Source organism: Plectropomus leopardus, chromosome 8 (genome assembly GCF_008729295.1).
Source record: "Plectropomus leopardus isolate mb chromosome 8, YSFRI_Pleo_2.0, whole genome shotgun sequence".
NCBI classification, from domain to species: Eukaryota; Metazoa; Chordata; class Actinopteri; order Perciformes; family Serranidae; genus Plectropomus; species Plectropomus leopardus.
Window position 1 is genome coordinate 11,636,674 of NC_056470.1, and position 24,045 is coordinate 11,660,718.

At 39.1% G+C, this 24,045-nt stretch overlaps 1 protein-coding gene across 2 annotated transcripts in view; it reads right to left on the reverse strand.

The window, feature by feature from the left end:
- Window positions 1–188: 188 nt before the first annotated feature.
- sema3bl (sema domain, immunoglobulin domain (Ig), short basic domain, secreted, (semaphorin) 3bl) overlaps window positions 189–24,045 on the reverse strand; it is a 75,174-nt gene continuing 51,317 nt past the window's right edge. Inside the window, exons 5-16 of one of the 2 annotated variants that reach the window (XM_042491430.1) lie at window positions 22,897–22,987; window positions 19,954–20,070; window positions 18,875–19,017; window positions 17,059–17,173; window positions 16,786–16,855; window positions 15,849–15,993; window positions 10,476–10,707; window positions 10,245–10,336; window positions 9,898–9,939; window positions 9,555–9,780; window positions 6,643–6,770; window positions 189–5,204 (exon numbers count right to left, since the gene is read on the reverse strand). In XM_042491430.1, coding sequence (XP_042347364.1) covers window positions 4,692–5,204; window positions 6,643–6,770; window positions 9,555–9,780; window positions 9,898–9,939; window positions 10,245–10,336; window positions 10,476–10,707; window positions 15,849–15,993; window positions 16,786–16,855; window positions 17,059–17,173; window positions 18,875–19,017; window positions 19,954–20,070; window positions 22,897–22,987 — 1,914 coding nt within the window. In that variant the 3' untranslated portion in view covers window positions 189–4,691. Of the gene's footprint in view, window positions 5,205–6,642; window positions 6,774–9,554; window positions 9,781–9,897; window positions 9,940–10,244; window positions 10,337–10,475; window positions 10,708–15,848; window positions 15,994–16,785; window positions 16,856–17,058; window positions 17,174–18,874; window positions 19,018–19,953; window positions 20,071–22,896; window positions 22,988–24,045 lie in introns of both variants that reach the window. The other variant, XM_042491429.1, reaches the window with a different exon arrangement.

The window sequence follows — 24,045 nt, forward strand, 5'->3', positions numbered from 1 at the left end:
TTAATTAGCATACAAGTACATAGCATGCATGGTAGAAAGACACTTAAATAAAAGATAAATATGCTTTAAATTAGGCTCTGTCAGAGACCCCACAACCAGCACAGTTTTGCAGTATAATAAAGGGAAAGGTCAAGTTGATATTCAGTTTGGATCAGAGGATCCTTTTACACTTTTTAGCTTATATTCTACATTGACTGTTTTTGCATGATGTTCAGTGAGTTCATGATGGCAATGCATGCTTTTTGGACTTCAGACCGTCCAAGTTCATGGACACCAAAGTCCTGAGTAGCTGTGGAAGATAGATTTTCTGAATGGGTTTACTGCAGTGTCTTCTTTCCTAGTCTGAACCAGACTGAGCCTCTTTGTCAGCTTGATATAGAGTAGCTGTGGTGGTCACAGCAGATGCAGGCAGTTGCTAATTAGTGCCAGGAGGAGCAGCTAATCAGTGAAATCACCTGGTGCAGTTTGACAGGAGTGCACCAGTTTTAACAACAGTTATCACAATACAATGATCACATTGATGAGTGAGTCTTTGTCAATATAAATCCATCAGATATACCGTTAAATACAACAGTTGGACATTTAGGCAGGAGTGCTGCAAATTCAACATGTGTTTTAGCTATAAGTTAAGAAGTATTGACAATCTGCATTGAACTAGTTACAGAGTGGACATCTTAACAGAAAATAAAAATATAAAAGTGAGACGCAATACCACCACATACTATTACATCTGTGTTCTTTTAGATCTCAGTATACTGTCCAGCAAAAGAAAAAAGTTGGCAGTTCCATTATGACATTTAAATGGAAACTTGTATTTTCAGACCATCTTACACAGTGTACAAATCATATTTACAAAGTTATATCTTAGACACAGACAGTTTTTAACTTTCTAATAACACTAATGCAGAGTCATGAGGTGGACTTACAGAAGTAGAATGATACCACCACAACAACAAAATACCTAATCATCTTCACAGACCAGATCAGACTAGACAAAATACTTATTTCCACAAAAAAATATGACAAGAGCAAAATGTACAATTGAGTGACAATTTTATGGCAGATAATTTTTAAGGAGGGTTATTTTCAAGACAAATCAAGTTTTTACCCGGCTATTTGCTTTTCTCTTTTATGCACTGTCCTTCTGTCACTCTTTCATTTTCTTCCCGTTAAGATATACATCAGAAGCAATATTTTTAAAGAAAACACTGTAAGTGGAGTTTAATAGCCAGTCTCACCATGCTCAGACTAAGAAAATAAACTTTGTTAGAGTAAAATGTGTGCTGTACAAACTGGAATACTCACTTAACACTGATGAATTGGGTTTTGATTAGTGATTAGGAGTTATATTTTTTTGCTTTTTTTTAGGTTTTTTAGTTTTGCAAATACAGCTTTCACAAGATGCTTTGTACCGTATTCTTTCTATCTTTCCTTTCTTCTCCCAGTCTTCTCTCTTCCCTTTTCTTTCTCCTCTCAGAAGCCATTCACACGCCATGAAGGTTACAAAAAGGTCACTGGTGTTAATGTTGTTTCCTGGCTAATTTTAAACAATGAGAGGGCTCCCAGAATATTGATACCATCTTCTTCTGTACACATATTACTGGGGTTTCACCCTCTGGCAGACATATTGGAGGTCCTCAGTTCTTTGGCAACAAAAGACTGTTTGTGAACAGCTGATTGTGTTTCAAGCTGTCATCAAATAAATCCAAAAAACAAGGTTACTTACTTTCTAAGGTACTTTCAAATCTGATGATTTCACCACGTGACCAACATTTAGTGTATTATAGTTCAAATGTAGGTAATATTATCTTAGGTAATATTTCATAGCTACGCAGACTTGTCCAGGGACAAAGATTGAAACTGCAAGATTAAAAAAATGATATAATTAATTTGGAAATAATTAACTATGGACACATTAAAGGCACATATTTTTTTATTGTTTATTAGATGCACTATATTTGACCCATCAGTGGTGCAGCTGGACCTCCATGGGGCCAGAGGATGTTACTAAACTAATGATGCAACTCTAAAGCTTTTAAAATTGTATTCATATTGTTACATTTAGGTGTTATGGTTGAAAGCAACTCAGTCATCAATTTATACATTTTTAATTACATTTTACTTCTGCTTAAGTTTATGAATATTTTTATTATCAAAAGTTACCCTTTCCATTATATAACCGAAGCTTTGGAGCGCATCTCTCTCATCCACACATAGCCCTCACTGTAACTCAAGTTTGGCATTTGTTTTCCCAGCCTGCCATCTGTCTTTAATGACCTCGCCTCTGTGTTTTGTTTTTTTTTTACATCTGGAGCTCACAGCTCATCCCATCCATGCCCTGTCTTTCTTTTACTTGCCCTGTGTCTCTATCCATTTTGTCCATCTTATTTATCAATTGAACACTGTCCTTTTCCCCACCTTTCCCCTGTGGATTTAGCTACTGTGAAACTTATATTTTAACAACAGAACTTACATGAGGGCATAACATGCGGATTATACTGTGTTCAAAGCATGAACCGTCTCAAAATCAGAGTTTACAAAGCAGAAAGCACACAAGGAGTTGGCCATCACAGCTGACCCCTTCTGTTGTTCCCTCTATTGTCACTGGAGCTATAACAGACAGAGGAACTGTGGGAAAGTGAGGTCAGGTTATGTAATTTCTCCTTTAATGGATTTTGACTGAAAAAAATCCTTTGAAGATATCACCTACAGCTGCTTTAATCAATTAAAAAATTACAGAAGTAAAAATATTAACTAAAAGGGTACTCAGAGAGCACAGATCTCAACCAAGGCCAAATACCCTCTCTCGTCAATGTTGAAGGTGCAATATACTACATTCAAATCATTATACTGTCATATAGCAGTAAAAGACCATTTGCAATGTAAATATATAATGGAGTAATTAATTCTGGGGCAGGAAATGAAGTCAAACTTTCTCCGTGTGTGTTGTAATCCGAGCTTGTCTGTTCTTTGTTGTGGTAACTTGACCGGTTGCGTTTGAATGTGAGTTCCCCACCTTCCTTCATGTCCCTACTGGCTAGCTATTCACAATAGCTTTGCACTGCGTGGGAAAATGTTGCCCAGTACACTGTTAACTCTGTCAGCACCATTGCCGTTGTTATCACTGTTAGGGTGTTAGCACAGTTGATAACATTGTTAGCTGCTGTTTCGGCTCAGCCACCTCCATGTTTCCTTGGGACATCTGAAGTGAGAGCTATGAGCAGGCAATTCTGACCAAGACTATGAATGTTGTATATTGCAAGTTTGACAAAAGTGAAAAATAATTTGTGTATTTGCCCCATGATTTGGATCTACTCTAAAATGTATTGGGTTCTTCCTTAGACCATACTACACCCTTCAACCAAGTTTCATGAAAATTGGGCCAGTTGTTTTTCCATAATCATGCTGACAAACAGACAAACCAAACTAAGAACTTACCCTCCCTGATGTAAGTAATAAACAAATTATTGAAAATGATCATTATTTGCAGGCTGGATTAGTGTTTATGTCACATACCTAGATTTCATTGGGTTGAGGTGCATAGAGACCCCCAGAGAGGCTAATATCAGTGATAGACTGTGGCCATTAGGTACGTTCCAGGAGGTGTTACGGTATGTGCCCAAAAGCATTAGAGCAAGCCCCCGTAAAATATCCCTCTCAGGGTCGGCGAGAGAGGAATCTTGATCTGTAGCCGGTGTTTAATGGAAAGTTCAACCCACAGCAGTAAAAATAAAGCAATGTGCCTTTAATCTGTTGAACCATCAACAGTCGTCTCAAAGTAGCTTCCAGATTGAGCTAGCTGAGCTTATGCATTCAGTAAGTGGGATTTCAGTTTTTGTAACAGTGTGTGTAAATGCATGTACAGTGGCAAGATCAGAAACAGTAGGTCTATAAGCCTGGGTGAATTAGTTGCACATGCGTCTTATAAATACACTGCAAACTCAGTTATGTCTTGAGCTGAAGACATGTGAATATTTCAATTTTTAAAAAGCCCGGTGCACAACAAGGTAAGAAACATGGACCATTCAAGACCAAGTGAGAAGGAGATGAATCCAGTGAACAAATGGAAAGTAAATGTATGTGTCCGTGTGTGTCAGAGCTGCATTTGACAAACTTGCTTTTTTTAAACTCCAAAGATGAAAAACATGTAAATGAGGTTCCTCTCTTTTGAGACCCCAATTTGTCAAGAGCCAGCCCAAACTGTTCATTAAAGAGTCAGTCCACAGACACGCATATGTTCTATAATTCTGAGGTTTGTGAAGGTTTTATATGACTTGATGAAATGAAAACAGTGTCTGTCATTTTCAACCATAAAAGTATGCAAGTGTGAGAGTGGGAGGAGTCCTTGTTAAACAAGATTTTTTAAAAAGCATCCTAGAGTGTATCGTCTCCTCTTTATAGCAACAACCTTTTCAGTTCAGTAGCCCCACACTTCTGTGTTTTTGGGCCATATCCAGAACCAACCCCTATCACCTGACTTTCAAATACTCTGATGTCATAAAATCCATTCTCTTCAGTTTAACAGCCGAAGTAGACGCTCTTTTCTGATCTTCCTAAAAATCCAGGTCTCAAAGTTTCAACTATTAGGAGTTGATTCTGGTCTTGACCCTATTCGCTGCCCATTTCTTATGTCCTATACTGTAATCTTTGTCCTTTTTTTCTTCTTTTTCCCTCTGCTAACTTTCTATCTGTTACTCCTCCCATGCGCTGAGATCCCTCGGGGTTCGGTTACGTTCTCCAGAGCTCTTGCTACGTGCCTTCCTGGCGCTCTCCTGCGCCTGGCGGTATTTTTCCAGCATGCTCTTGTGTTTTCTCCTCAGCTTGTCATTGCACCACATCCTCTCGCAGTACTCCTCCACATGCGGCAGATTTGATGGCCCAATCAGCTGCATGATATCCTTGAACCATGTACGGGATTGGCCGATTTGGCTCGATGAGCCCCCCCTGCTGTATGCGCTACAAGGCATCCAGGCCCTGTAGCCTCCTGTGGACCGGTCTTTGAACGAGTCAGAGAGGCCGCCGCTGTCTCGTGCCATGAGCTCATCCACAGTCTCCCCCTGGAGGACTTCGAGGGTCAGGCGGGCCAGGGACTGTGTAAAGCCATGCTCCCTAGATCGGCAGATGTACACGCCTTCGTCCTGGCGGAAAAGACGACGAAACAGGAGGCCCTGCTCAGTGGACATCACACGTTCGTCCAGCTTTACCTGAGTGGGGTAGAGAAAGAATATGTGTCTAATCTTAACTTTTATATATGACAGAACAACAAATTGTGAAGATATGATGCAGAGTAAAAATACTTTGGGGAAGAATTAAATTTTATTGAATTTTATTGTAAAATCAACATGTCATTTTGTTTCAGACTGTACTGTGATCATGTAGTCACAATGCAATAGAAAAAACAAAAGACACTGTTGGGACAGATATTTTGCACCATAAAGCAACAAAAAGTCTTGAATCAATTCATCTTTGCATGTAATGCTGCAAGTCAAGTGTGTTATTTTAAAAATGTAAATCAATTGAAATTGGATGCTTTTGCCATGAATTTGTGAAAGTCACAAAGGGTTGTATGAACAAGCTTTTGTAGTTCATATAAAAGTTCCAAGCCTTCTGACTATAAATGACATTTTTTTGTGGATAATCAAGAAACAACCAACAAAAAAAAGGTATTTAAAGCCACTATATGTAGTTTTTTATGAAGGTCTAGCATGCTTATCAATCCCTGTGAAAATTGCTTTCAGAGTGTTGCTTTCTGCCCATTCATCTGGCTGATGCAAACAAACTAGGAATATCTGGGCAAAGTGCATGTAATCCACTTCATGACATGAGAAAAGAAAAAGGGCAGACTGGGCTCTTTGTGCTGTTTTCTCAGCTTGAATTGCAACAGCAAGAATGTACCATGAAACCCAGTCACTGTTAGTTTTTACTCCTTTGCTCATTCTCGCTTTCTTCCCTTACGAATCTTCCCTCAAGTCACTCCTCTATTCATTTATACCTCTTTTCTCTCTTGACCTCCTCCCTCCCCTCTCTTCAGATTCTATCCTTCTGTGCCAACACAAACATGGCAGCCTTGTCAGCTGGAGTGGCAGCCAAATGTTTATTTGCATGGAAATGGAGAGGGGTGGTAATGCCTTAATACTTGCATGACTGACCGAGGCACTTGGTTAAGCTTGGAGAAACATACCCTTGAATGAATGATTACTGTGGGTGTGGGCACACGCAACAACATCATTTTCTAAGTAGTGCTTTAAATAAGACTCTGCAACAGTGTTTAAGTCACAATGGCAGGTGGACATTGAGTGACACTTCAGCTTCAGTGGCATGTGGTCAAGGTTGGAATTCACAGTTTATCTAAAAGAAAGAGCAGCTGTGCGTTTTCCTTTGAAATATAACTGCTTAATTTCAACCACATGTCAAATGGCTGTCAAAAGTGTCAACCATGTGCCAAATTCACACACAAATCTCACTTTTAAAGGCAGTTACTCCAGCAGTTATTCCGGCCAACATTGGCCAGATATTTTCATTCCTTCCCTCATCTGTTTCCCAAACCCTTCCTGACCTCCCATCCATGATACATAGAAGGATAGGTTTTCATTTTATTATCATTATTTTGAGTTTAATGGGATAGCTGTTTACTCATCCTACCTCTTCTCTGCGCTCATCACGTTGCACGAGCCAGGTAACAGTAGCTTGTGGAGAGCGAGGAACACACTCTAAGAAGGTGCTGTTATTCTCAGTCCCATACACAATCTTGTCTTCTGTCACGTCAAGGTCTTCTGGTTGAAAGAGAGATTATTTGGAAGATTGTAAAATGATCAGAGTTAAGAACGTCAGTCTAGTAAAGGACTAAATTCCCTTGACACCTGCTGTATCCATACAATGTAAGCATTTGCCAGGGGAGCCTAAAATACTCTTGAGCAACACATTAAACCATGTGCATGTGAGACAGTTCCACACGCCCAACTGAATCATATGGTGAAGATGTGTGAGTCAACAAAACAAAAGATAACAGGCAGTCAAGCCAGATATCTGACAGAATAATTTAAAATAATATTTCAACATTTTGCTTAATACACTTATTCACTTTCTTGGCAAGAGCTGGATAGGTATCTCAGTTTAGTGCATGTTCACTGCTGGATAGCTTAGCTTAGCATAGTGGAAACAGATAATCAGGCTCTATACAAAGGTAACAAAATACATCTAGCAGGAAGTTACTGCTAGGTTTACTCCATATTTCCTCATGTTACCACAAATTGCCATTTCATACATCAGTTTTTATATGGATTAAGACAGCAGCAAATAATGAGTACATGAGCAAATTTTAAAGGTACTGGTAGGCAGATATTTTTTACCATTAGACAGAGCCAGGCTATCTCTTACCCCTGTTTTTAGTCTTTCTGCTGTGCTAAGCCAGGAGACTGCTGGCTTTACCTTCATATTAAGTGTACAGACATTAGAGTGGTATCAGTATCGGTATCCTCTAACTCTTGGCAAGAAAACAAATAAGCTTATTTTTTAAACTATGTTGAACAATCCTGATTACCATCTACTGTACACACAGACAAAGTTGCAATCTGACTGCAAATCCCAGAAAACAGATATGATGTCAGCCTCATATAGTGGTGATTTGGGGACACAGTTGGTGAACAAGGCAGCAGCTTTGCCTGTGCTTTGTGAAAAGTTCATGTCAAGTGAGTACACATTTAGATATCACTGACAAATAGCAAACGTCTGTTATTAGGATGATATTTAAGTCTTAGCAAAGAAAACACATGCCTCTGGGAGTTCTCCCTCAACAACAGCTTGACACCTAGGCACAAAGAAACCTTACAGAATGTGAGTTCATCCAAAGGCTTTGAGGGAGGCATATTTCATCACCTTAGCACCGTACCTGCACCCAGGTAAGCAAACACACATCCAGCAAATGCACACAACCTATATCTCACTCATTTTTTCTGTCTTTTTTTGCCCTCACCTACACATCCTCTTTATCTGTTTTCAGACATTCATTTGTCTTTCTGCTTTTTGTTTATTCTTACTTTTCATATGATCGCTGATGACTTTACATAACCTCTGTTTGAGGTTATCTGTCAGTCTTTCAGCTCTGTCCATCTTCCACATACACACACTTGCACATTATTGATTCGATCAGTTGTGGGGTTCACTGTTTTTCTGATAACACGTAAAGACTGTACACACTCACACAAATTCACACACACACACACACACATTTGTTCCTTGTTTTTATCAGGTGTGGTGTACACAGTTTTTCTTGGTCACTTGTAAGGACCACACACGCATCATTGTTTTGATCAGTTGGGGGGTCCACCACTTTTTCGGTTACTTGCGAGGACCACCCACACACCCACACCCACACACACATCATCATCATCATCTTTCCTTTGGTCTTTCTATCCTCTTACTGAGTTTATTAAGGATAAATGGTAGCAAAAATCTGGAGCTCTTAAAGTCTCACAAAGCCAATCTGGTGTGAAATGAGTACAAGGTTGTGCTCTACACAGACTGTATGTGTAGTGTGTAAACAGACGTGCTGTTGAAAAGTTAACATATATTTTTTGTCTAATGTACTATAAAACATTAGTCTCACACAGCTTGGATAAACTGCCAGACGTGTACAAATCACATAAACACTGTTTGGCTTTCATCCTTAGAAAAAGGCACAAAGATACATGGTGACCCTTAAAGACACAAACTCACACAGACTCACAGACCATACAAACACGAGTGGAGTCTTCTTCCTATCCACAGCTAAATAGTTTAGCGTGTGGGGAGAGCACCACCCTGGTCTAGACCATACAAGAAGTAATGCTTATCTAGAGTGACCTGGGAAGAATGTGGAAAACGTTGCCAACAGATTTCAAGATGAAGAATGTTTGGAACATGACCTACAAACCAGGACGATGAAGAGTTGTAAAAACATGAGTGAACATGCAACAATTATGATATTAATGAATTCTCTATGAAGTGTGCCAGATATTAGCAATATTTAGAAGTACTTATTGTAGTCAAATATTGGCTGTTTGTTCACTTGAATCTCCTATACATGGTGATAATATCTCTCCTTTTCCTTCCTCCACCACTCCTAAATGGTGGTGCAGATGAATCATCCAAACCTAAATCTTCACACAGCATTAATACTACCACCATTTTTAAAAGTTTGACCACTTGTATCTTTAAATTGGTCTGTGATGTTTAAGAAATAGTTTGATATTTTGCTTATTCACTTTCTTGCCAAGAATTAGATGAGAACATTGTGTCCACTCTCATATCTTTATGGTAAATATGAAGCTATGACTAGCAGCCAGTTAGCTTAGCTTAACATAAAGACTTTATGCAGGGGGAAACAGCTAGCTTGGCTCTGTGTAACGGTGACGAAATCTGCCCATCAGCACCTATAAAGCTCACTAATTAAAAACGTTTAAAAAAATAAAAATGAACAGTTTGATTCTCAGATGGACAATTATGTGGCCAGATGCTATCCAGGAGGGCACTGCACCCAACCAATAAAAAAAGCAGGGTGTAAGTAGGTAACTTACCATTCAGATTTTGATCCACACACTGTAACACAGGGTTTCCATGCCTGATGTCCTGTCTGCGGAAGCGACGTTTGCCGTTGGGCATGTAGCGTGCACAAAGTGATCCATCCCAGGCACAGTAAGGGTCTCTTGCCAGGCAGCACTCAGCACAGGCTTTCCCATAAGTCTCACAACGATGTAGCTTCACCTGCGCCACACCAGCTGGAGAGCCCACAAACAGGGCTTGCTGTTTGAAATCATAAGAGGAGAAAAGAAGGGTGTAAGGTTTAATGATTTTAAAACTGTTAACTTAAGTTGATGGAAGTGAGAATTAAAGTAAGTAATTACAGTCGTATTAACATACCCTTTTAACAGATATGTCCATCGATGTAATTGGAGATGGCACCTGAAATAATGATAATAATTGACATAAAGTATAGAGTAGAAAAGGCTTACATTCAAAAAAATGACAAGTTTAGGAATAGAACTATTCTTTTAAGAACAGGGAGAAAAAATGTGATAAGGTTTAAACAGCTTTTCTTTTAGGACATCTTTGTGGTTCCTTATCTGTCAATTGCAAAGAGGGTTTAAGGAACAGTGAAAGAAATGTTATTTAAAATGATGAATGACTGCTTCTTCAATATGGCATTAAAACACAATGATTGGGGAAGAAGAGAGTATTATTAGGACACCTGAGGGGGTGATTCTTACTTTAAAGACTTGCAGCTCCTCCAGTGTGACCTCCTCTGTCTCCAGGTTGTTACCACTGTGCAGAGCAATGACCTTCAATACTGTGCCAACGTCTGAAAAACACAAACACATACTATAAGTGACAAGGTTACAGAATAGGAATAGAATGCCTGCATGTTATCGCAAATTCTTCTCTGCCACAATTATCCAGTTTCCCCGCAGGGCCTAATTTCACATTCTTGCTTGTATTACCGGTGCCGATGAACATGACATCATACTGTCCGTCCTCTGCCTCGACCCGGTCCACCACGATTTGTTTCAGCTTGTAAGGAATGTTGGCCTTCACAAGCACAGGTTGGCGCAGGGCAGGATACACCGGTCGCCACATCAGTGGGTGGCTGCGTGCAAACTGAAGCACTGAATCAGGGAAGTCCTTTGTGCTGCCAAACTCTCTGCCTGGCTGGTTGGTGATTTTACTTGGGCACTGGAGAGGCGGAGACGAGGATCAGCCAAATTAGGAGAAACAGGACAACAGAGATGTTATTAAAATTAAACTTTTTTATTGAAAACCATGGCTGGATAACTGCTGACGCTATACTGGAAGAGAATGAATGGAAAGAGCAGGACAGACAAGCAGAAGCAAAACAGGCAAAATGTTGGTGTTTCTCCAGCATGCCTCTGTATTCTCACCATTTCCCACCACTGTAGGCGTGATTTCCAAAAGAATGGAGGCCTAATTATGGTCTTAAAGTCTTCTCAAAGAACCCTCATTAGCAGTTTTACTATGCCTGAAACCTTGGAAGAAAGTTCAAAACCACAGTTATAAAGTTGTGTGCTTGGAAAAACATCTATAGAAGCAGTTAGTTTAAAAAAATCCCCCCATTTATATCAGGTAGTACAACGCTCTTGACTGGGTTTACAAGATTTCAAACTTGACTTCTTTCCCTGAAAGACATACAAAAAAAGAAGTGAAGTGAATATTTCTACTTGAAGTTTTGAAATACATTAATAATAATAAAATTTCTTAACTAAATATACATAAAAAATACCTGAGAGCCTAAGAAGGAAACAAACATACAAACTGATTATGAAGGGGGAGGTTGGAATGACCGAAAGATGTGGATAAGGAAAATAAATTTCAGAAAAGTAACACTGCAGTAGTGACTAACTAAAATGGAAGCATATGTCAAAGTCATGAACTGACAATTGTCATAAATTGGCTGAGGAGAAATTTAAGTAAGATTTAGTCTCTTTCGCAGACGAGATTCTTGAGGGAGCATTTAGTCATTACACCACTTGGTATTTGTATAAACTGCATTGCCTGATGTTGCTTTCCCAGACTGTACTTCCATATGGTAGAAATATTGTTACTCCTGCTTATCACAACAGTAACTGATCCACACAATAGCCCAGTAATGGTCTGGATACAATTTCAGTGGGAGGATCTGAACTGCGCAGGGACTCAAATCTGCACAAACCATTGATATATGATTCCTCTGAGTATGATTTAATAAATGGCGTCAATCACTTTTTGTGGCAGAAGATGTGGAATGTGTTAGCAAATGCTTCCAGAAAGTGTATATTTCTTTACATGAGTAATGAGGTTTCACAAGAAGTAGCATTTATGTATAATTCAAAATAAGTTCCAAACAAACCTTTTATCTGTGGGTAAACTGAATGCTAAAATCAACTTAGTAGTTGTTTTTACACACACACAAACAACACAGTCTTTTGGAACTGAAGGGACTATTTTTAACATGTATGTGTGTAAAATTTCTTCGACACAGATACTTGGGTTGCTCCCAATGCACATCATTAATCTGTTAGTATTATCAACTGGTCACTAAACCACTCCTGCACAACACGTAAAACTTAAACTAGAACAGTTCCAAAATCTTATGTCAAACTCATTGGAAATTTGCTGTAGCAAGTCAACTGCGTTCAATCTACAACAGAAAGCCAAGAGAGGATTATTGAGAGAGAGAGGTGAAGGTATTTGGCAGACTTCTATTCACACCAATTATTATTGTGTGTGCAAGTGTTTTTGTATGTGTGTTGAGCACAGTATGCATTGTGCAAGCCCTTTTGTATTATGTTTGGGAAATTGCTCAATTATGACAAACAGACCCAGCAGAGGAGAGTGAGATTAGCTGAGGTTCAAATCCTAGAAAATTACTCAATTCCTCAATTCTATATCAACCTTTGCTTGCATGAACATGTTAGCAGAAGCCTGTTTTTAATTAGGCCTATGAACATTAATTGTATCCTGTACCATCTGTCAACTATCTGTCCACTATCAACCAAAGGTAGGCAGTTAGCAATCCCTAAAATGGTCCGGCAAGAGTTTGGACGTTTAAAAGATAAAGGATATTTAATGTTCCCCACCTCTCAAAAATGTCTTTTTCTTATGTTTATGTCCCCTAAAATGTCTGACCTTGACTTTACTGATTTGTATATGGGAAGTTTGTCATTAGGGAGGTGTTTCCACATTCCTGTACTGGGTTAATTTTTGTGCATTTCCCTAAAATCTGAGATTCAAAAGTGCGTTTGGAAAGCCAGATTAGGTACATCACTAATAGTAAAGCTGTTAAATATGAAAACACACAGACGGGAAATAGACTATGCCACAGCACAGCTAAAGAAACCAAAAAAACCTCTGTCACAAAATGGACTTTCAGTATAGAGAGTGAGAATTTGTTTAGGCATAATGAAAGTTTTGACAGCAAGCTACAAGCTTCACAAGCTAACAAGCAACATAAAGAAAAGATGTAAACCTCAGCTATCATTCTGATACATCTGGTAGTTGCCCAAACTCCATCTGAGTCTGGATCTGACTGAGGCTCAAACATGTATGGTTAAATTTTTCCTATGTTTCCTCCAACACTAGCTTTCTTAATGCCCATAGCTCTTTTACCAGTAAATCTAGTGCTAATCTCCCATAGCCAGACCTATCTCCTCACTTTGATTTGATTCAGCGCTGGAGAGAGCAGAAAGCAAAAGTGGAACCTACCACAACAGAGGCCAGATCCAGACATTTTTAATCAGGGAGAAAGAGTAGATCTGCTTCTGGCCCCTTTCCAGAGTTCCCTTTTTTTATTTTAAAGAAAAAAATAATCATAGCTCATTCTTTAAAAATTGTCTGTAAGAGAACAGTCAACAAAGCCTTTATAAGGAAAAGACAGTTGAAAGTATGGCACTTCAAATCCAATCGGAGCTGTCAGTGCAGACAGGAGGCAGAAAAATATGCAAATGATTCTCTGATTATTAAGATGACAGCATATTAAAGTACTATTGATTTAAAACAGGCTGCAGTAGTGATTTTCTTGTCCAAAATCAATCCAAGAAAAACAGGTAACTGAAAAGCTGTATGGATCACAAAGGATAAAGTCATTCTGGTAGCAGCCCAAAAGCTCTATATTTAAGTATCAATCATGAGGCCCTTATGATGAAAATACATGTCTGTGTAGATAAGAGAGGCAAGCAAAAAATACATCACAAATTTCAGTCCAGGTAGGATTTTCATTAAAACCCCAGTAAACCTGCTATCTATATTATCCCATCATTTCCTCTTTTATAGAATGAGTTATGACAGAAATTTAAACACTGTGCAGTAATGGTTCAATCCAAGACAAATATCTAGAGAGTATAAATCCACCAAATCTCTCTCATATGAGTTGAAGTTTTATTTTCCATTCCTGGGTGAGTTTGGGCAGGTGTGTAAGGATGCATGATGGATATTACACAGCATAAAGCTTAAATCCAGGAAAATAAAAAAAAGTACTTAAATGCTCTGTCTGGTGTGAGTGAGACAGAAAAATCTAGATCATTAGAATTTTTTTACAAAAAAAAAATTCAACTTCAGCTAAACATCCAAGTAGGGCAGCAAGATGTTCTTCATCAAGTGAATTTTGATAAATATTTCAATCAGAGAGAAGCAGAAATCAATCGACACCCCCTCTATCTTCCCCCCATTCCCATCTGTGCCTCTTCATCAGCATGCCCCAATTCATCATCTTTTACCCTGTTTCCTCTCTTCCTCTACCCCCCCCCCCCCCCCCCCCCCCCCCTCTTTTATACCCTCAGTTTTGGGCCAAGACATTCCTGTTAATCAAGGAGTCAGCAAAGTGAAACCACAGAGGTGTCTGCTCTGTTCTCACATTATTCATAATCCCTCTGCCTCCATAGGCTTGCCTGCGCTCTGGTAATGAGGTGGAATTGCGTGCTCGATGTGAGCGCGTGTATGTGTGTTGCCTTTACACGTGTGTGTTTGTGTGTATAACAAGTCTGAATTACAGTGATGTGGTTGAGCGAACATGACAGAGCTCTGCTGAGATTCAGGATGTAAACCAGGAGGAGGCTCTGCACTGTGTACAGTCACCACAGCTGCACTACCACATACAGTAGTTTACTTTACTGATATGGAAACTTTTCTACGCCTCATTTTTAACGTTTTTATCACCTTGCAATTCTTTTTTTCCTCTCTGGTCTAGCACACACAGTAAGCCCGAGCAACCACTTCCCATAAGAATTGCATTTGTACACAACTATATTACATACTACATTAGTAAATATACTGCGGAAAATGCAGTGCTATCTACATTATATCTCAGTCACTGGACCTCTTTTAGGTGTTGCTGAACAACAATGTCAAATAGGGATGTATCACAGATTCTAAATTGATTGATTTAAATATTGGCACAATAGGTACACCTAGGTTAATGTAATGCATTCTTATACAGCGACCCTGCAATAAAACCTACCTTAATGAAGTTTGAGATTTTGTTGTTGTTTTTAAAGTGTTGATTCAACTCTGTGACAGTTTTGGAGGCTGTGGTACATGGTGCTGCTGCTGTGTTTTAAAATGAGCTCCCCATTGGTAATCCAAAAATAGTATTGCAATGTTTGGGAGGAATAAATTAGCCAGATTTTCAGCATCAGTTTGAGATATAAATCCTCCATGCTTTCCTAGTACACCCAGCTGGCACCAGGTATTAATGTGACGCTGTAAATACATTGGGACTCTATATTTTGGTTGGAATGACAGGTCGGTGATCTTTTAATTGTCTAACAACATTTGAAAATGTCAACCTCTATGGCTGTTGTTGGGCAGATAAAAATCTACCCTGAAATCTGGCATGTTTACGTGATACTCAAAATCTGCTGTCCCCAAATATGTTAATAAGTAAAGTAAATGTTAAAATTTGATAGAATTTTGTTGCAGATGTAAAGTTTAAGTGAGCATTCAAACCAACTCTGAGGTTCTTCATCTACTAACTGTTTTCAGAAATACTGACTTTAAGTGTTTTCATGAGTCTATTTTTTGGAACCTATTAAGTATCTTAATCTAGGTTGGAAATTCAATAATTGATACTGTTCATACAGTCTACCTGTTTATAGTACTGAGATCAGCAGTGGGTAGAGTGATGTATAACTGTGTGTCATCAGCATATGAAGGGCAGGACATCATGTTTTTCTTTAGAATGTTGCCAAGCAGAGGCGTGTGTAATGGGAACTATTGTGGTCAAGCCAAGAGCAGCGTGGATAAGGTACGGCTAAGGTTGGGCAATGAAAACATTTAAATAAATTTAGGGTTAGAGGTCATATTGTTTGTAGACAATCACTCACCACGCCTGGTCTTGGATAAGGGACCCTGCCTTCATAGGCCCCCCACTGGTAGTCAGGACCTTCTTTATGAGCGAACGGTCCATTGAAGGCCTCTCTAATGTCAGCCATACGGTAAACACACACAGCAAAACCCTGGAACACATTGCTGTGGAGGGAAGAGTGGAGATATACAGTTAAACATTTCCACAACTAACTGAATTATTTTGATTAAATAATTGACAAAAAATGACTGAACATTCAGTTATATTGACAAAAGACATATAGTAAACTTAAAGGAAAAAGTTGGAGAATAAGGACAAGAATACAATCACCAGTTTCTTGGCTTTTTTAGATTATTTTTTGTCTTTGCCTTCATTGTAAAGGATGCATAGTGTGAAAGGGAAGAGAGGAAGGGGATAACATGCAGCAAAGGGGAACAGGTTGCAATCAAACCCACCGCCATTGTGGCAAGGACACAGCCTTTGTACATGGGGTGCCCGCTCTACCAGGTGAGCTACTAGGCAACCCACCAGTTTATAATTTTAAGTACTTGGATCCATTAGGGTTTTAAAGTCGAACAGCAATAATAGTATGAATTACTTGTGTTAATTAATTGTAAGTCAATGATATTACCAAATTAAATAATCATCAAAGTTGAAGCCACACTCAACAGTTATGTAACTGTGTAATGACACACCCTGGACTACACAACTACATTGCTTCAGCAAGGTAAGGCATAATTACATCATCAAAATGAAGATATTCAGCTGCGGCTCACAAATATTTAATATAGACTTTGGTAGCTTTAATCAAGGAAAGACACAGCTGAACAATTCAATTTACTTTCTCTGATTAACTCCAATAATATCTAATTCAATAATATTCAGGTAAAGTAAGGCAGATTAGTTAATGTGTAGATGACCTGTAAGCACATACAGTATGAAGCTTGGTTAGTCACCTGATAGTGCTGAAGATTGCATAGACATCTGGGTTTCTCTCATCTTTGGTCCTCAGCAGGAAAACATCCTCTGTTTCATGTAGAAGGACAATGCCATTTAGTGTTATGTGCAACATAATGTGGGAATTTACGCTCTTATGCATTTTGTTTGTGGACAAGAACAAGCATGTGTAGATAGTCTGTGTATGCATCTGTATGTGACATGCTGCTGCATGTGTTAACGTGCAAAAGCATAACCTTGATAGAATAAAAATAAGAATGTCTGTATCTCACCCAGTTGGTTGAAGTGTGTGTCGATGCCATGCGGTCCTGGCACAGAGCAGACCAGTCTGGCTTTGATGAAAGTACTCCACTTATTAACCAGCACTCTCTGGCCTCCAACATCATTCTGGCAGAAAAGACACACAACCTATAAAACACAGCTGCATACTCTTTTTACAAATACACATTTTCACTTTTTGGCTCTGTACTCCAGCACACTGGATCTGGGTTGAAACACTGAGGTTAAAGCAGCTTTAAGGGGTGTTTGAAGTGGGTGAAACAGTGTAGGACCACCAATTTCAGGAACAATGCAGCAGGATTATGAACTTAAACTTAAAGATAAGGCAATCAAGGAGGGTATGTTTCTAGCATGGCACCAAAATGTGGTTAGACTATGTATAACAAAAGAAGATGTAATGTCTTTTGCAGAGAATAAATGGAAAAAGACTCATGATAGATACTGTGTGAGTGTATGTCCTCCACTATTCCATTTTATCAAAATTGAAGAAATAATTTCCTATGCATATGTGCACAACAGTGTGTGTATGTGTGTGTGTGTGTGTTTGTGTTTGTGTGTGTGCGAGAGAGAGCGAGAGAAAAAGAGAGAGATGAGGATCAGCGGTGATAATTGGCTGCTTGGCAAGACGTACCACAAGGGAAGTGATGACAACTATTCAGATTTGCCTGAGGGAGAAAAGGAGGGATGAAGAGGAAATACTATAACGTGTATGCAGGGAGAAAAGAGAGACAGATGGGGAAAAAGGGGAGTGAGAGAGAGGGAAATGAGAATGGCAAAGAAAGTTATAATTTGAAGGTCAAGGTGGGATTTTGTCTAAGAAATTTTTCCAAACTTTTCTGGCACAGTGAAACGAGTGTGTGTATAAATGGTGTGTATTCTCCTTTGCATACCAAGGCTTGCGTATGGTGGACGTAGCACACATATGGTTTTCTAAGACAAATCGATGCGTGAAAGAATGTGAGGGAGATTGCAGAGCAGATGGGGATCACAGTTGGCCAATTTGACAGCTGTGTGGGGTTTTGGAAGGAGGAAGAATTCATATGATTCTGAATATCACGATGCATTCGCAGTCCTTTGGGGGAAATGTAAATATTTGACTGCTCCAAAAGACATTTATCTTTTCCAAGAGAGGGTTTGTAAATGTCACAAGAACAGGATAAACCCATAAAACCATTACCTCTTGTCCTAGTCAGTAAAACCAGCAGACATTTGTATGTGACCCTGAAGAAAAAGACTCCTAAATCAAATTACTATCCCCTTCCAGGACACTTTTTCTGCTCGTGTTCTCATATAACCATCTTCCAGTGGACTTCTGTGGCAGTGTGAAGCTATCAGACTGAAAAGCCTGGTGCAGACTCAAAATGTAGGACATGACAAATCTTCCAGAAAACAAGAAAGCCCAAAAGGATTCCCAGACTCTCCCAGATCACAGCTTCTTCAAGTGAAAGGCAGATGTCTCATTGCTGGGACTGGATGTTTGTACAGCCAGAAGGAAGAGCATTGTGTAGCTCACCTGACCATCTGGCTTCACTCCCCCCCACCTGCCAACAGATAATCTCTCAGTCCTTACGGGTACATCTGGAGTCTCTCTGTAGATCATTTTTTAATGTTTTGAGCACCGCTAACAAAATTCACCTCCACTGGAATGAAGCGAATGCACAAGACTCCATGAGAGATATCTTTAAACCTTGGCAAGTAAAAGTATCTATGAGGCTAGATAACAGTTTCCTGTTGCAGCCTTAACAGAAACATCATGTACTGTGTCATAGAGTAAAAGTGTACACATAAAGATTTTATTAAGCATCTCACCGCACACACTCGTCCGATACGTGTGTGTATGGCCCCCTCCCTGTCTCCTGCCTCCGTGGCCTTCTCAGTGAAGAAGAAATACACTTTATCGTTGTCTCTGTCGTCATTGTCTGGGATGAGGTGGGCTGCGATGAACTTAGGGTCTGCAGAGGAAGATGTAAGGGTGGAGAGACATGGAGGTGAGTATGAAAGGATTTTTTATGAATGATTAGCAGTCTTTTTCATAGCATCAGAGCCCATCTTGCTGCTAAAATGTACCATATTTACAAAAGACCATAGGCATAGATTTTGGGGGGCATGTAGAGTACCCATACGCCTTAATATTGAGTGCATTTGGACCCACCCATTAAAAACATGAAATTAGCAGAGCATGTTTTTTTCAAAGAACTGCTATGATGCAACTCAAAGAAGCAAGAATGCCTCAGAAAAAGTAGGTGGTGTTAGCGCGCAACCTCAAAAGCAATGTTCCCAATTTGGCATCAAACGTAAAAAAGACGATTCAACAAAAAAACAGAAAGTGAAAGAAAATCAACACCTTTGCAACAGATCCCATTGCTTTCTGAGACTGAAACAATATCGCCCCCCTCACTTCCCTGCACGGCAGCTTTACGAGCACAGATAATGATAAACCTGTAATTACTCCCTTCATCGTCTTTATGACTTTTACCAAAGAAACTTTGAGAAATGTAGTAATTTTGTTCTGTAAATCAGTCCAGAAGAGTGCAAAAGCAACACAGCAGTAAATAGTTAGTTTTTCATCATCATACCAGTGTCCAAAAAAATGCATACATCTTTTTTTTTTAATGAGTATCTTACATATAGCACTTTTAAAATGACATTTTCACATTATTTTGAGAGTAACTTCCACTCAAATGCAAAATATGTTCATTAACACTTTGAGCAAAACTATTCAACAGCATGTAACCATCGCACATGTGCTTTGCATCACGCAATAATACTGATTAACTCTCAACGGTAACATGGACTCCAAGGTGTCCTTATATGAAAAATAATGTTGACATTACATTGTCTCATTTCTGTATTGAATGTAACAGATTGATAAAACAGGAAAATGTTACCATGGAGAAGTTTCTGGTCAGTCTCTGTCCTCATGGTGGAGCGACCTCCCATACTCCTGAAGATCACAGAGTCTCTACCCAGGAAATCTGCTGTCAGTCCTGTGTACAGCTCCCCACCTGTAGACAGGCAGAGACAGAGGAGGGGGGAAACAGAGAATACATTTTAAACAAAGAGATGTAGAGGAGAAAATTGATACACACGACACACAACAACCCACAACATACAACAGGAAAGAGAGATGAAGGTAAGAGTGAAAAAAGTATAGCATAAGGAGCAAATGTAAAGAAACAGCAGCAATAAAGGAAAACAGATTAGCAGAAAATAAAAGGTTTGGCACATGAGAACAATAAGGAAATCAAGGGTGACAGAGAAAGAATTTGTGGTTCAGTAAATGAGGAGGGGAAGGAAAGAGGAAATCAAACAAATCCAATACAGAACACACCAGGAGAGTAATCTGAAACCTCAACTCAAGCACACTTCGTACAGTACATCCTCCACTGAGACCATAAGCATGGACTGAATTTCAACAACTCAGAAAACTGATTTTTCTGCAAGTAGATATAATATCTGTCCTGTGGCACGTTGTGTAAATGAACCTTGGAAAAACCTTTAACAGTCACGGTTATCTGTCATTAGAGGAGACAGCGACCTCAGCAACTTGGAGACAGAGCTCATACAACGGCGGTCGGATAATGAAAAAGTATGAGAGATATTTCTTCTTTTGAAAAACTATCTGTTTTGTTTTTATTTTTTCCCAACATGGTGGCCAATGTAGCAAATGAATCTGGCTACACACAGTGATCTCACTGTTGTGAATTAATTCTTATCTAATCTTATTTGGCTACAATAATGGTATTAGATACATACACATTTCTTTACCTTACAGACACAAACACTCATAAAATTGATTTATGATCACACAAGCAAAAGATACACACACATGCACATACAGTAATTGGTGATGACAGAGCCTATTGAGCTTTGTGTATTTTGGGAGAAGATCTTGAAATTGAGGAGAGAAAAAGATTTCTGAGTTGATGGCTAATCAGTTGGGCTTTCACCATCTTTTATGGTTTTATTCTTGGATTCTTTTCTTCTTTATTCTCTATGGGTTTCTTCTTCAATCTTTCTTAATTCTCATCATATGCTGTTGGTCAAACTCTACACGCCTGGATCTGTATTTTTGTCTGTCCACGCTTGTCTACTCAATTAGTAGGATACACAGAAGCAAGACACATGATTTCATAGTTGGTTAGTCTCTTTTTGTTGTTGTTTTGCGTTTCTTTGTAGTCATTATGCAACTTTCTGTGGTTTTGTATCTCTTTGTGGTGTTTGTGATAGTTTTGTCCCTTTTCGTTGTCACGGTGAGTCATTGTGTCTCTGCAGCTGTTTTGCATTGCTTTGTAGTCATTTTGTGCCTCATGTTTATTTTTTCTATCTTTTTTATTTTGCTCTACGGGCATTTTTAGTCTCTCCCTGGTCGGTATATGTCTCTCTGGGTGTCATTTTGTAGGGGACACTTTAGGCCCCTGGGTCTGAGCTTAGTAGGCCTGTTCAGTAACGCATCCATGTCTATCAATTGTCTCATGATTTGCTTTATTTTTTACAGACAAGTTTCAGGGCTGGTGAACTTTGCATGAGAAAAAATGTTAGTGTCAGTATGCAGCAATGACCAATAAAAGCCTTTTTTTTCTTTTTGCACACTATTGATCCCTGATGAGGAAAAGCCATAGAGAGGTCAGCAGTCACGGTCAGTGACAGAAACAGACAGCCTGAATATGGCAGTCGGTCAGACTCAGGGACAGTCCTGTAACACGGGCTGGCTGGTCATTTTACACAACTCTGTTGACCTTTAGGAGGACGACAAATTTGCTGAGTCAACTTTTTTACCTCCCATTAGGTTCAATGTGACATCTAAAGTGATGCAGATGAACAAACCTTGAAAAAAAATCATCATCCTCTCCCAGAATGTACAATTCAAAATCTCGTTTTATCCATTCTACAATAAACTTCTGCAAGCCTAATGGCGTTCCTCAACAGCTTTGTGTGTATTGTTCTGTATCTATGTGTCTGATGTCTCTGAGGTCCAAACTACTGAATACTTGGCTGTAATTGAACGATTTCCTGCCAAATGTAATGCTTTGTGGGATTAATTCTGATGCTAAGAGCACCCAGCTGCCGAGAGAGGACGGTGGGATAGAGGGCTGCACATGCACACAGACACGCACACACGCACGCACGCACACACACACACACACACTTCATGCCTCAGTGGCTCCCAGGATTGTCTGTCACTGGTACAAATCAGCGTTATTTCACAAACTAAATACCTAATGACATTCAGAGAGAAACTCCCAGAACTATTTAACCAACTCAGCACAACTCCAGAAAGTGTGCGGGTGCATATGTGTAAGAGCCAAAGAAGGTTTCCCTAGTTGCTGCTCTTAAGGTTATTGTCATTTCAAATCATAACAGAGATCCGTGAGAGGGTAAAGGTGTAGGAAACCACTCTTCATGTTTGGCATTTTAAATAGTTAAATCTGGCAGATAAGAATATCAAATTATAAAAAAGCAAGTGGTAATTTGACAGCTTTGTCACTGGGTCACCTTGTGAAATGTATACTTTGTTGTTAAAGACTTTGTGCAACAAGATAGGGATAGAACACCTACCTTTCTGGATCTTACATCCTCAAAGTTTTAAGTTTTTAGTTTTAAGCCCTTTTCCCATTATTTTGACAGTTAATAGTGAAGAGGCAGACAGAAAACAGGAGAAGGAAGGGGAGTATACAGTATAAACAGTTTTTCAATCAGTTGTATCAATATAGGCCAAAATATCTGTGGAAAACAGTTCTCTAGCCATATTCACTCCATAAGCCACTTGAGAAATTATAACTATAAGCAAAACAAAATTATAATTATAGGCAAAATATCAAGGGACATACCACTGAAGGTGCTAGCGAAGGGGAAGCTAGGGTCATGTGGTACCTTCCCTCGTCCATTCTCCACATTTGTAGGGTCCATGGTGAACACATGCTGCGGAAGAAAAAGACACAGATGATTTTATGTCATTATTTCCAGCATGTGGTGTGTAAGAAAGAATGTATCAAAAATAGCTGTTTTCAATTTCAGCCTGTTTGAGATTTATTTGTCCTTCCCCTGAACTCTGTCTGTCTGAGAACTAAGACGCTGTCTGAGAAACGAGGAAATGCAGGATCATTGTAGTTGCCAGAGTTTACAAAAAAAGTTTCCCACATGGTTCCCAGTGCAGATCAACACTGAGAGCTGATCTTTGTATTGCGGAGCCAGCAGGGTTACAAAGGAAAACAAATTACGTACGACTGTTATCAAATAAAACCACACATAAAATCCACTTTATCAACACAATAATAATCATGACGGTTCATACGAGAGCAGGTTTCATGATAAAACTCACTCAACACACACTGGGCAGTAACTGACCAAGTAAATATTGAAAGTCACAATCCATGACATTTACATGTAAAAATGTTTCCACTCTGTCTTGCCAACTAGACAGAACCATCACCATATCCATGAATCCTTTTTCATTTGCTGTAAGAAGTGCCTGCTATCTTATGTCTGGCGTGTGAGTGTGTGTTTTCTGGAAAAAAAAAAAAAAAAAAAAAGTATTTTGCTGCACAGTAAGTGATTGGATTTTTGTTTCTGGCAGTAGCATCCAAACATACCATTTGGAAAAATAGAAGAACTGAATTTTAAGAATGATCTATCAAAATAGTACAAATGAAAAAAAAAATACCAAAGGGAAAGTCCCACACCACCTCTCCTACAAGAGCAAGACACATAGACTTTTAGGTTTTGCATCTCTTTGTAGTCGCTCTGCATCTTTTGAGGTTCTGTGTCCCTTAATGGTCATTATGCGTCTTTTTGTGGTTGTCTTCTGTCTCTTCTTGTGGTCATTTTGTGTCTCTGTTAAATAACTAGGTGTCTTATTGCAGTAATTTTGTGCATCCATGTGGTTGGTCTCTCTGAGGTAAATTTGTCTCTTTTTGTTATTTTGTATCTCCTGGTGGTAATTTTGTGTCTTTTTGTAGTCTTTTGGATCTCTTTAGGTC